Source organism: Rana temporaria, chromosome 2 (genome assembly GCF_905171775.1).
Source record: "Rana temporaria chromosome 2, aRanTem1.1, whole genome shotgun sequence".
Classification (NCBI taxonomy): domain Eukaryota; kingdom Metazoa; phylum Chordata; class Amphibia; order Anura; family Ranidae; genus Rana; species Rana temporaria.
Genome location: NC_053490.1, coordinates 378,889,900 through 378,904,637, shown reverse-complemented (window position 1 = coordinate 378,904,637; position 14,738 = coordinate 378,889,900). Strand labels below are relative to the sequence as shown.

Sequence of the window (14,738 nt, the reverse complement as noted above, 5' to 3'; positions counted from 1 at the left end):
AATTCAATGCGAGTTCAGCCATACAACTGTGATCAGCCCCGCAGTGCAGGTGTGAATCACATGCGATATGTGTGCAAATGTGAACCTAGGCTTAATGACCAGGCCATTTCAACTGTGTTACTTTAACTGACATTGCGTGGTCGTGCGACGCTGTACCCAAATAAAATTGATGTCCTTTTTTCCCCCACAAATAGCGCTTTCTTTTGGTGGTATTTGATCACCTCTACGGTCTTTAGCTTTTGCACTATAAACAAAAAAGACACTAATTTTTTTTACTTTCTGCCATAACACATATCCAAAAAATGTATATATCTATAAAAAAAATGTATTCATCAGTTTAAGCCATGATTTTTGGTAAAAAAAAAACACAATAAGCGTATATTGAAAAGTTATAGGGCCAGATCCACAAAAGAGATACGCCGACTTAACTCGATTTTTCTAAATTTACACGGCGTGTATCTTTGCGCCCGATCCTCAAAACGAGAAGCGCCTGAAATTCCGGCTTTTCCGTCCTACCTAAAATAATTACACCGGCGCATTCTCGGGCGCAAATTACGCTAGGCACGCCGCTTTATTTGATAGGCAAAGATGCAAATGAGGGAGATAGGGCGATCCACAGAATTAAGTGTGTGCGCCGTAGATTACGCCCTGTGAGAAACCTGTTAGTTTCCCGGTGGGAATTTACACTTTATAAAAGCAGCCCTAATTTTACACATGCCGTCGGAATGTCTGCTGAAGCAACACCATTGAGGAAGAGCTCAGCACACACACACTTTCAGGACTACAATCTGTCTGCCAAAATGCCAGGACCATCAATGATCCTAGCTGCATTAGTGTCTATAGAGGCACAAAGAAGGAGGAGGGCACAGAGGAGGAGGAGGAGGGCACAGGAGAGGGTATACCGCCCACGCCAAGATTTGTTTGGCATGCCTGCTTCTGAGGTATTCCGCAACTACAGATTTAACCTTGAGGCCATCCTGGAATTAACAACAATACTTCATGATGATCTTACCAGCCCAACACAACGCTCCCATGCACTGCAGCCACTCACCAAAGTACTGGCAACTTTGCATTTTCTTGCCACTGGCTCTTTCCAACGCACAAGTGGAGGCGTGGCTGGGATGGCACAATCCTCCATCAGCAGGTGTGTGCACCAAGTGGTCCCTGCAATCCTGCGGCGCATGGGAAATCAATTTCAAAAACCCACCCAGGAGGACCAGCGTTTGAAGACCATGACAGACTTCTATCACATTGCCAGATTTCCACGCACCATCGGGGCCATTGATTGTACCCATGTGGCACTACAACCACCCCATGATACTGAGCACATGTTCCGGAATCGTAAAGGCTGGCATTTCATAAATGTGCAGGTGATCGTAGATGCCCATGGCCTCATCTGGCACGTCTGTGCTAAATTTCCGGGATCCTGCCATGACAGCTATATTTTCAGGCAAACACAGATCTCAAGTGATTTGGACCAGAACATGTATGGAGACAGCTGGCTGATTGGTGAGTGACATGTGTGTCAGGTATGTCCCCCCCATGATGCTGACATCACAAGGGGCACATGCATGACTAATATCCTCCTGTCTTTTCCCTTACAGGTGACTCTGGATATGCCCTTGGACCTCACATGATGACCCCATTCAGGAACCCCCAAACCCCAGGAGAGCAACGCTACAACCAGGCGCACATACGTACCCGGGGAGTGGTTGAACGTACATTTGGGCTTATGAAGTCCCGCTTCAGATGCCTGGATAAGTCTGGGGGTACACTGCTGTATTCCCCAGACTTTGTGTGCCAAATAATTGGGGCATGTTGTATACTCCACAACTTTGCCCTGAGAAGGGGACTGCATATTGACTTATGTGATGACCTGACCCCCGACCCAGGCAATACCCCCCCAACCAACTCTACCCGGTCTGCTGAGGGCACAGCAGCCAGGAGACGCCTTGCAGAAGGCATTTTTTCCCAGTAAACGTACATAATTAATGTCACAATAAGAATGTATCTTTTCCCTGTAAATGCACATCAATAAAGTCACAATGATAATGCATGAATGCACACCACTGTGGTTACTAGCACAGACACATCACATGCACATCGAATTGGATTAGATCCAAGTCCCCCCCCCCCTTTGGGACTTGGGAGCAGTAACGCCACGCCACGGCTCCAATTATGTCACTGTGCATTCATACACCATTCAGGAACCTGGGATTGCACTTCTCCCTGGTCCTGGGGATCCCTACTCCACCAAAACTGAGGGTGACACCCTTAATTTCTCAGGAATGCCACCCCCCCACATTCACACATCATTCACACACATAAATCAAATCATAAGTACATAAGACCAAATTAAATAATAAAAACAAAAAAATGCATAAACAAAAAAACAAAAGTATCCCAGCAAATTAATTAGCGGCGGCGATTGCTACGCCTTGGCTGGGCAGGGGCACGGGCAGGGGCACGGGCAGGGGCACGGCCACGGCCACGGCCACGCCGTCGCGGAGGATGTCCATTGGGGGGTGGGTGAGCTGGGGAAGGAGGAGCCTCCTGGGGGGGTGAGCTGGGGAAGGAGGAGCCGCCCCTGCTGGCCTGCCCTCCATGGCCCCTGCAATGCGAGTGAGACAGGCAGTGAGGGCAGCCGCATTGGCCTGGCCAGACCTTGTATTGTCCTGCACAGCCTGGGTCAGGGCACTCAGCTCATGGGCCACGCGTGTTGGTGGCCACATCACCGAGTGCCTCCATCATTTCACCCTGGCTGTGCTCCATCTGCGTAATTTTTTCCAGAATTTTCCCAAGAGTGCGGGTCTGCCGGGCATTGTCCTTCACCACACTGGCCGACAGACGCTCGCCCACAGCCACGGTTTCCTGGGTTGGCCCCCTGGCTGTCGCTGAGTCTTGCGGGCCTGGAGGAGGGGAGAGAGTGACCCTTGTGACTGGAGGCCGGTTGGGGGAGAAGTGGGAGGGGCTACCCCTGATGGTGGCCTGACTGGTGCCAGCCTCAGGGGAAGACTCAAAGGTCATCATATCAGTGGCCAGGAGGACTTCCTGGCCAATCTGCATATTTTCGTCCTCCTCGCCCTCATCATCCTCCTCCCACTCATCCTCCTCCCCCTCAACCTCCTCCCCCTCAACCTCCTCATGAGTGGAGGTTTGGCCAATCCCCTCCCCTGGGGAATCCTGCCCTTCTTGGGACTCATCATCAGCCTGTCTTGGGGGTGGTGCTGCAGCCTGGCCCGATGGGCCTGCAACCTCCTGGCCTGCAACCTCCTGGCCTGCAACCTCCTGGCCTGCAACCTCCTGGCCATCTGTGGAGGACACAAAACAATCACATGTTTGAGGAACCACACACTTGGCACATCTTCCCTTCCCCCACCCACACATGCTAATCAACAGAGAATAAACAAAAAAAACGTACCTGTCCTCCTAGGAACATCTGACGTATAGCCAGGCAGGCCCACCACCTGCTGTGGGTGGAAACACTGGGCCACTGCCCATTCCTCCTCCGTCAGTCTGACTGGGCAGGGTCCCCCTCCTCCAGTGCCCCTGGTATGGGCGTCGATCCTTGCCATCTTATTCCGGACGACGCTCCTCAGATCATTTATTTTTTTCTGTATGCCAGCGGGGGTCCTGGTCTCCCCCCCCCCGCCGCATTGATCTGGTCCGTGATTTTTTTAATAAGCTGCCTCCTCCTGGCCGGGGTGGTGTTCTGGCTCTCAGGGCCATGCAGAAATCGCCCATATTTCACAATGCCCCGAGCAAGAATTTGCTTCTCTCCCAGGGTGAAATTAAGCTTCCTGCGTTTGGGGGGCATCACATACACCACCCAGCAACAACAAACACACCCGACAATCAATCTACAATACACACCCAAAAACCAGACAAAAATATACACCACAAAAAACTAACCAAAATCTAAACACACAAGGACACAGCTAATAGTAATTCAAAAACAAACACGCACCAACAAACAAACAAAAAACAAACACCAAAAAACAATCAGCAAAAACACTAACAAACAAATTAAATAAAGACACTTCGCAAAAACAAACAACAACTAGACTCTCCAACTCCTCAAACACTTTTCTCACAAACACAACTTACCAACACACAAACAAACAGAGCAGAAGCAAATTGCTCATGGAAGGAAAACAATGGGATATACTTTTGCAAGGGAAGTGTGTGTGTGTGTGGTGCTTTTTATACACAGGGCGATCCTCAAACTAAGTACACTTGGCCTTTTACCTATCTCACTGATTGCGCCGAGACCAGTTCTGCACATGCCCAGTGAGGTCCCGATTCGTGCGCGCATGCGCAGTACGGCCGGCGCCTCATTTGCATGGGGTCACGGCTCATTACAATGAAGCACGCCCACTTCCTTCCCACTTGCAAAAACCCCGCCTTACGCCTCTGAATTTAAGTTACGCTGGCGCAAATTTAGACGCAAATGCGCTGTGGATACGGCACTTACGACACCAACTTAGGGCAACGTAACTTAAATGACATAAGTTAGGACAAACTAAATTTGCACCGCTGGCTGAGGATCTGGCCCAGAGTGTCTACAAAATAGGGGATAGATTTATGGACTTTAAATTGTTTTTACTGGTAATGGTGGCGATCTGTAATTTTTAGCGGGACTGTGACATTGCAGCAGACAATTAGATCCTTAGTGACACTTTTTGGGCACCATCGACACCAATACAGTGATCAGTGCTAAAACAAATGCCCTAATTACTGTATAAATTACACTGTCAGGGAAGGGGTTTACTGCAGGGGCGATCAAAGGGTTAACTATGTTGTCTCAACTAGGAACATGAGATCTCCATGTTGTCCGATGTCAGAGCAAGGATCTGCTTGTTTGCATAGATAGATCCCCTCTCTTTACCATGACCGCAGGTGGCCGACGGACGTCGGGTCCGCTGGGCACGCGCATCGGCTCCCCCTTCATGCACGTGCCCACACTATCTATTGCATGAAACAACGTATCTGTACGTCATTTCGTGAAATAGAGGCGCCCTGCCACTGTATATGTGTGGTGGGCAGTCTTTAAGTGGTAAATCTTCTTTTGGACTTTAGGTGGTGAATTGATTGGAAAGAGAAGGAGGAGAGGTGTGCCTGGAGGTGAAAATGTTGGCAGCAGTGGCAGAAACAGTTAAAAATGGCAGGTAAAAAATGTTAGGTCTTTTCATAGTTACATGCAGGGCTTTGTTCTAAGAGAATAGGTGCAGGAACTCAACCATGCCCGCCACACGCACATACATGCCAAATGGCATCAAATAGTAGCTCTTCCCTCTGCATACAACCCCTCCCTCCACTGCCCTCATCTTCTTCCCCCTCCTTAAAAGCTTCACAGTTTGCCACATGTCTTACCTTTGTTGCAATATTAAGCTGAAGCACCCGTCCGACTGTAGTACCTCCCAGCTTACTAGACTATACTACAGACACTTACAAGGGAGATCATGCAGTAAGAGCATCAACAACTGGTCACCAGGGAAAAAATGGAGATCACAGAGGGTGCAGCTTACCATGCGCCCCCCTACTGCCCATGACGGCACTGAACCCTGGGCACCTGTTCTGTATCTTCCTTGTCCCTGTCCTGGGCTCAGTGGGATCTGCTCAGGAGATCGGACCTGTGGGAGCTACTGGGAGATAAGCTATCACATGTAAACGCAGAAGCTGGACTTCTGTATTACCAAGTGATAGTGGTGAGCAGGGCGCAGAAGACCTGAGCCAGAGGTGGTGGAATAGCATCTGCATTGAGTGTTTGAATTTGAAGTCGATCACAAGAATTACCAGTTTATAAAAAGTCAGCTTCTCAGAAATATCCCAAACTGTGTTGAAGGTTCTCTGTGGCATGACATGTGCAGCGGGGTTAGCCAGTACCTTGAGCACATATTAGGCCACCTCCATTAAGTGATACATGCTCGATACCCAGTAACCAATTTTTTATTTACAGTCTTACTTTTTCTGCTCATGTTTGCTTGACCAGGGCAGTTAAGGCCCTATGAGAAAAAAAGTAAATAAAAAAAAATAGTATAAAAAAAATGTAACCTATAAATAATGTTTAACAAAAAATAGTGATGGCCAGTGAGAAACTACCCAGAACTTAAAACAGAGGACGGGGGCTGTTTTCACCAGCTTTGTAGGTTATATATGCTTATGTTTGCTACTTGAATAGGTGGGGGTGGAGAAACATCAGCACACTGATCTTCTCAGACAATGACATTGCAGGGGGCCTTGTCAGCATAAGTCAGACCATTGGATTAAGCAGGCTATACATGCATAGTTTTGTATTATTTTATTCAAGCAGCATGTTGAACGAAAAAAAAAGAAAAGAAAATTACAGATCCCTGCATCCACACAAGCTATGTGGATGCAGGGATCTCACCTGCTGTTCTATTGTATTCTGAAAGAGGACTCCCCCTGTAAGGCCTTGTACACACGGTCGATCCATCCGATGAGAATGGTCCGACGGACCGTTTTCATCGGTTCACCGCTGAAGTGGCCTGATGGTCTGATGTGCGTACACACCATCGTTCCAAAAACTGATCGGGTCAGAACGCTGGTGACGTCAAACACACGACGTGCTGAATAAAACGAAGTTCAATGCTTCCAAGCATGCGTTGACTTGATTCTGAGCATGCGCGGGTTTTGAACCGATGCTTTCTGTACTAACCATCGGTTTGGACCGATCGGGCATCGGTTCGGTTTTGAAGCATGTTTTAAAATTTTGGACCGAAGGAAAACAGACCGATGGGCTATACACACGGTCGGTTTGGACCGATGAAACTGAACCTCAGTCCATTCTCATCGGTTTTGTCCGACCGTATGTACGGGGCCTCAGAGTATACTGATCGGCGATGCAGCCAGTGGCTGCAAATGCTGATCGATGCTGGTTTTCCAGCAGAACCACTTGACAGAAACTGGAAGTTAGGCTGGTTCCTGTTGAACAGACAGTGATACACACTCCAAGCACAGCCAGAAAACTGACCACACTGGGATGGATTTGCACTCATGCCTAGTGTGGTAAGTTTGAAATCGAAAAGCAGGGGAACTGAAAGGATCCTCATGTATTTCACACAAAAAAAGAAATAAAAAAGAACAGGATACTTTTTAACACAAGTACATGGCACAACAGGCACATATTAAGAATATGAAGTGGTGGGGTAACAAACACTTTAAGACTACTACTACTAATAATATTGACAATTATATCTTAATTCAGCAATAACTGGCCTTTCATACTTTTGAACTGCATGTGAAAGAGTTTTAAATTGAATGCCCTTTTTTATTATTATTATTATTATTATTTTTTATTATTAATTCTTTATTTAAAGCAACGATTTGATTAAAAGATATAAATAATCATACAGTATATCTTAATAAACAGCAAAACCAAAAGGACTAGGAATACAATACAATTAAAAAACTAGTGTATATATATATCTCTAGTGGATCTGCTTGGTTCAAGACCTTTAAAAAAAGAAAATTGTGACTGTCAAATATATTAAGAAAAAAAAGTATACAGTTATGCCACGTACAGACGGTCGTTTTTTGTGATGAAAAAAAACGACGTTTTAAAAAACGTCATTTAAAATGATCGTGTGTGGGAAAAACGTTGTTTTATGTCTTCAAAAAAACGACCAAAAAAAAATTCGAACATGCTCGAATTTTTTGTGTCGTTTTTCAAAATGTCGTTTTTTGTTTCACAGAAATTGACCGTGTGTAGCAAAAAACTACGTTTAAAACAACGTTTTTAAACCCGCGCATGCCCAGAAGCTAGTTATGAAGTGAGCTTCAATGGAAAAAAGTGGTGAAACGTAACCTCGCTTTGCTAGAGCATTGTGAAAAAACGATGGTGTGTAGGCAACATCGTTTTTGAAAATGATGTTTCAAAAACGTCGTTTTATTTCATGATTTAAAACGTCGTTTTATTTCATGATTTAAAACGTCGTTTTATTTCATGATTTAAAACGTCGTTTTATTTCATGATTTAAAACGTCGTTTTATTTCATCACAAAAAACGACCGTCTGTACGCGGCATTAGAATTGCTACAGAGGATCGGATTTTCAGATAGGAATTTTTTCTGTTGGAAAATTTGAGAACCAGCTCTCAATCTTTTGCTGGCGGAAATTCTGACAGCAAAAGTCCGATGGAGCATACACACGGTCGGAATTTCCGTTCAAAAGCTCACATCGGACTTTTGTTGGCTGAATTTCCGATTCTGTGTATGGGGCATTACAAAGCCTAAAAAAAAGATAAAGAAAAAAGAATATTCAACAGAAACAAACCAAACAAGACACCCCTCCGGGCTGTCACTAAGATTTGACATAAAGGAAAATGTCCCCAATGGGGACCCAGAAAAAAACCTGACAGTTTGTGATCCCTCTGAATGCATTTGAAAAAAAAAAGAAAATGAATAGAAAAACAATTCAAATACAAATAAAAACAATACATTTATTTGAGAATTAGGAAATGTACATGATAAACAAAATGTAAAATATTATCAGAATACTACAGCTTTTTATTGCATGGGACTGAGTTGAACGCTTACCAACTGAGCTTGGGGGTCAGCCTGTCAGTGCTCTGACCATATGCTGCACACTGCATCAAATTGGTCTGCATGGCTGTCGTCCCAGAAGAAAGCCTCTTCTAAAGATGATCCACAAGAAAGCCTGCAAACAGTTTGCGGAAGACAAGCAGACTAAGGACATGGTTTACTGGAACCATATCCTGTGGTCTGATGAGACTAAGATAAACTTATTTGGTTCAGATAGTATCAAGCATGTGTGGTGGCAACCAGGTGAGAAATACAAAGACAAGTGGGTCTTGCCTACAGTCAAGCATGGTGGTGAGAGTGTCATAGTCTGGGGCTGCATGAGTGCTGCCAGCACTGGGGAGCTACAGTTCATTGTGGGAACCATACATTTCAACATGTACTGTGAAATACTGAAGCAGAGCATGATCCCCTCCCTTCGGAGACCGGGACACAGGGGGCAGTATTCCAACATGATAACGACCCCAAACACACCTCCAAGACGACCACTGCCTTACTAAAGAAGCTGATGGTAAAGGTGATTGACTGGCCAAGCATGTCTCCAGACCTAAACCCTATTGAGCATCTGTTGGGCATCCTCAAACGGAAGGAGGAAGAGCACAAGGTCTCTAACATCCACCAGCTGTGTGATGTCGTCATGGAGGAGTGGAAGAGGACTCCAGTGGCAACCTGTGAAGCTCTGGTGAACTCCATGCCCAAGAGGGTTAAGACAGTGCTGGGAAATAATGGTGGCCACACAAAATATTTACACTTTGGGTCCAATTTGGACATTTTCACTTTTGTTGCCATCGGTTTAGACATTAATGGCTGTGTGTTGAGTTATTTTGAGAGGACAGTACATTTACACTGTTATACAAGCTGTGCACTAACTATCTTACATTGTAACAAAGTGTAATTTCTTCAGTGTTGTCACATTAAAAAATAAATAAAAATATTTTCAAAAATGTGAGGGGTGTACTCACATTTGTGAGATACTGTAGGTTTGTGTGCTTATGATAGACACAGTCACTTACATAAAACTGTGTAATGTGTCAGTTTGTGTGAATACAAGAAGTAAATAGCAGAACATAAATTGCCATTTTATATTTAATCATTTTAATTGATTGTAATTGCTTTGCAGGTAAAAGCACATTCACAATATGGGTGTCTTACTCTTCATGAAATATATGATGTTTCTCTTCAATGCACTTATATTTGTAAGTATGAATTATTTGAAATGAATCTTGTTACCTACATGCAATAATTTATATTTATTAACACTGCAATTTGAGGAAATTAGATGTTAAACTTGTACTGAATGCGAAATAATTAACATTGATCAGGATAGAAAGTACATTACAAAGAAGAGAGAGTTGTTTGCACTGTTACCTTACTGCAATGGAGACCTTTGTCAGTAGAGACAATTTCTATATGGGTGTTGTATTTTCTACAGGAGTTTTGTAAATTTCCACTAGTTGCTCTTTAGTAAATTGTCAAAGGTTGACTTTGACGTAAAGAGCTTTAAACTGGGCTAATGCCATTGAAAAGGAAATCAAAGCATCTTTTTAAAATTAGTATTCTGAGAACAACTCCATCCAAAGTGGATATTTTGGGAGGGAAGTGCTAGGATTCCTATCTTTATGTTTATTCATAGTCTTCCAGGCATTTAGTGGGAAGATGCAGCGCCCAACATGGTATGGTTGTAACATTACTGAATCCTTAAGAGCCATCACTGCCTCTGCTTGTATCCTATCCTAATTTTATTCAATATCCCTTCTCTGCAGTTAGGAGGAATTTGCCTTCTCGGAGTTGGTATATGGATTGTAGTTGATCCTGATGGATTTCAGAATATTTTCACTTCAAGTCCTTTACTAAGTGCTGGTGGCTACATCCTACTCTTTGTTGGGCTAGCTCTGTCTCTGCTGGGTTTCCTGGGATGTTTTGGAGCAATTCGACAGAGTAAACCTCTGCTGTTACTGGTAAGTTTAATGGTTTCTGGAAAGTATTTAGAGATTGTCCAGTCAACTACAACGGAAGAATTTTAGCATGGAATTTATTCGTTAATTTGCCTGCAAAGTGTGTGACCAAGAATTACATTATATAACATCTTTATTATTATTATTATACAGGATTTATATAGCGTCAACAGTTACGCAGTGCTTTACAATATAAAAGGGAGACAATACAGTTACAATGCAATAAAATGCAATAGGGTTAAGAGGGCCCTGCTCAGAAGAACTTTACATGTAATAGGGTGTAAAAATAAAAACAAATATATTGCGCTAAACAAATGTGAATCCGTAAGTAATAAATAGTGATTAGGCAGCCAACATACCAGTGGATAAATGTTTAGAAAAGTGAGAGAGAAAAATGTGGCGCCAACCTGTAAATGAAAATACCCACCAAGTGGACCTATAGGTGGGTGGTGGTCACGTTGGGAAATAGTAGAACACTAGATCCTTAGCGTTAACACACAGTGAAGAAGATCATAAATGCCTAGAGCTATGTAAACGAATCACTCAAAGCTAGATATGAATATACTTAAATATGATTGTGAAACAGAACAACCAATTCCTGTGAATCTGTATGGCTACAGATATAGGCAAAGCATAAATAACACAATGTGAATAGTCCCATGCACATAAAAGGGTGGTTCTTTAGATCTCATAGATGTATGCAAATAGTCCCTTCTGTTGGAAACAACACATCTTCAGATGGACATTCCTTGGCAAATAGAAGAATAAAATACTCTTACCAGCTACCGTTGACCCACGTCTCACTGTACGGTGGGTAGGTCTTCAAGGCTTGTATGGGCTAAACGCCCTCCAACGGCACCGATGAGGATGGAAATCCTTGTTTTAATGCTCCAGGTGGATCCCGGAGGGAAACTGGTAACGCTGGCCTCAGGAATGTCCAGTGGGATGGTGTGGAGGAAGAGCTCCAGGTTTCAGAGGGGATGAGAAAAAAAGGGAAGAGAACACCTCCTCATAGTGTAAAGAATGTCATTTAAAATCTCAAAAGTAAAATATTACACAGCAAGGGAAGGTCCCAACAGGTGCAAATGGGTCCATAAAAAAATCCCAAAAGATAAAATTCCACACAACACGCTAAATAACCACAGCAAATCAAGTGGTAGGGAATCGATTGCGCAGTGGAAATGCTTGAAGTCCAATAAACCCGACCGGTTTCGTCTTCACAGACATCTACTGGGGCATGGAACAGTTCCATGCCCCAGTAGATGTCTGTGAAGAATAAACCACTTGATTTGCTGTGGTTATTTAGCGTGTTGTGTGGAATTTTATCTTTTGGGATTTTTTTATGGACCCATTTGCACCTGTTGGGACCTTCCCTTGCTGTGTAATATTTTACTTTTGAGATTTTAAATTACATTTTTTACACTATGAGGAGGTGTTCTCTTCTCTTTTTTTCTCATCCCCTCTGAAACCTGGAGCTCTCCCTCCACACCATCCCACTGGACATTCCTGAGTCCAGCGTTACCAGTTTCCCTCCGGGATCCACCTGGAGCATTAAAACAAGGATTTCCATCCTCATCGGTGCCGTTGGAGGGCGTTTAGCCCATACAAGCCTTGAAGACCTACCCACCGTACGGTGAGACGTGGGTCAACGGTAGCTGGTAAGAGTATTTTATTCTTCTATTTGCCAAGGAATGTCCATCTGAAGATGTGTTGTTTCCAACAGAAGGGACTATTTGCATACATCTATGAGATCTAAAGAACCACCCTTTTATGTGCATGGGACTATTCACATTGTGTTATTTATGCTTTGCCTATATCTGTAGCCATACAGATTCACAGGAATTGGTTGTTCTGTTTCACAATCATATTTAAGTATATTCATATCTAGCTTTGAGTGATTCGTTTACATAGCTCTATGTAATAGGGTGTGGCAGGTGGTACAAAAGATTGTAACTTTGGGGATTGAGTTGTCGGAAGTGGTAAAAGATTAGTTGGAGGTGTGAAAGGCTTCCCTGAAGAGATGAGTTTTCAGGGATTGCCTGAATGCAGCAAGAGTAGGAGATAGCCAGACAGATTGAGGTAGATAGTTCTGGGAGAGGCTCTGGAGAAATCCTGGAGATGAGCATGGGAGGAGGAGACAAGGGAGCTTGAGAGCTGGGGGTCTTGAGAGGAGCAGAGAGGATAGTTTGGGTGATTTTTTAAGACAAGACTGGTGATGTAGCTCAGGGCTGAGTTGTGGGTGGCATTGTATGTTGTAGTTAGTGTTTTGAATTTTTTTCGTTTGGTGATTGGGAGCCAGTGGAGGGATTGGCGGAGAGGGGTGGCAGACACTGAGCGGTTAATAAGGTAGTTGAGTCTGGCAGCATCATTCATGATAGACTGAAGAGGGGATAGCCTAGGGATAGGTAGACCTATGAGAAAAGAGTTGCAATAGTCAAGGCGAGCGATAACAAGAGAGTGAATGAGTAGCTTGGTGGTTTCATTAGGTAAAAAGGGGCATATTTTTGAGATATTACAGAGGTAAAGTCTACAAGCTTTTGACAACTATTGGATTTGGGGCTGAAAGGACAGGTCAGAGTCTAGAAAGGTGTGCGTTATCCATGCTGCTATGTTCATTAGTAAGTTAGTAATGCGAGAGCAGACTGAAGCAGTGAGGTGAGGAGTAGAGAGATAGATTTGGGTGTCATCAGCATAGAGATGATATTGGAAGCCATGGGAGGTTATCAAGTGACCAAGGGAGGAGGTGTAGATAGGGAAGAGAAGGGGTCCAAGGTCAGAGCCTTGGGGGACCCCCACAGAAAGGGGCAATGGGGAGGAGGAGACAGAGTTGTAGGTAACACTGAAGGAGCACTGTGATTGGTAGGAGGAAAACAGGATAGAGCAGAATCTTGAGGGCCAAGGGAACTGAGTTTATTGAGAAGGTGCGGGTGTTTAACAGTATCAAAGGCTGCAGAAAGGTCTAGTAGTAGAAGTACGGTGTACTGGCCATTGGTTTTAGCAGTTAGTAAATCGTTAGTGAGTTTTAGTAAAGCAGTTTCTCTGGAGTGTTTCAAGCAAAAGCATGACTGTAAGGCCCCATACTCACGACCAAACATGTCTGCTGAAACTGGCCCGCGGACCAGTTTCAGCAGACATGTTTGGTCGTGTGTAGTTACGAGCGTACAGAATTTCACCGTACATTTGCCCGCCGGGCCGTTTTTCAGCAGACATTTATTTGCAAACTTGTTTTAAAACCGTCCGCTCAAATCCTGTCCGGACGGACATGTTTGGTGGTGAGTACACAAAACCAACGTACAAAAACCCCGCGCATGCTCAGACTAAATGAGGCCACGGGAGCGCTCGTTCAGGTAAAACTCACGTTTGTTTGGGATATGGCACATTCGTCAATAGAAAGATTAATTCTAGCAATAGAACACTGAAGCAAACCACACAATAAACAACGCTTGATGCCGTCGTTTTATTCATTCTTCTCTTGCTATAAATAATCAGTTATTTAGCTCATGTTATTTCAACTGAATTGTTCCATACTGAAAAGTGACATTTGTTAGCTGTGATGTAGTAAGATTTTAGCAATCTTTTCTTGGCCCGACGTATCATATTTTTAGTGGTCCTCCACATGTCTAATTTTTTGCTTTTAATGTTTAATGTTTATCTTTCCCACTTTATTTATGTGTTTATAGTTATGTCACCATTTAGAATATTTTAATAGGAAATAGTTTTGATTTTGCTTTTGTTTGTATATTTAACTGGATTATTTTGAAGGTTGTTTAAATTGTCTACCATGTTGGCACACCAAATGCCCCCCCCCCCCCATGAGTTAGTGAATATTTTAGATTAAACATTTTATTTGTTTGTAATGTTTGATGCCTAAAATAATACCCACAGTATTACAAACAATAGGCACGTTTTTCAAATCAACAAAAAGGCTTTTATTTTAGCAAATGATAAAAAGGAACAAAAACAGAATGGCAGCACTTGAACAGCTAGCAACATACATGCAAACTTGCATTTCAAACATGGTGAAGGCTAAACTAGCCAACCTCAGGAGGCACACAAACTAAAATCTGAAGCAGCAGCACATAACCAAAGGAACCCAAGCTGTGGTAGTCCAAACAAGATGCCATTTGTGGGGGATCAAATGGAAGGCAGGGCATCAACGTCTCCTCTTCCTTGCAACCTTCCTTCCAGGCTGCCTTACAGCGGGTCTTCCCTGGGCCCTTGC

At 43.8% G+C, this 14,738-nt stretch overlaps 1 protein-coding gene across 1 annotated transcript in view; it reads left to right on the top strand.

Annotated features, from left to right (window-relative positions):
- LOC120927273 (tetraspanin-18-like) overlaps window positions 1-14,738 on the top strand; it is an 81,719-nt gene that overhangs the window by 16,937 nt on the left and 50,044 nt on the right. The window contains exons 2-3 of the mRNA XM_040337830.1: window positions 9,682-9,757; window positions 10,325-10,519. Coding sequence (XP_040193764.1) covers window positions 9,701-9,757; window positions 10,325-10,519 — 252 coding nt within the window. The 5' untranslated portion in view covers window positions 9,682-9,700. The remainder of the gene's footprint in view (window positions 1-9,681; window positions 9,758-10,324; window positions 10,520-14,738) is intronic.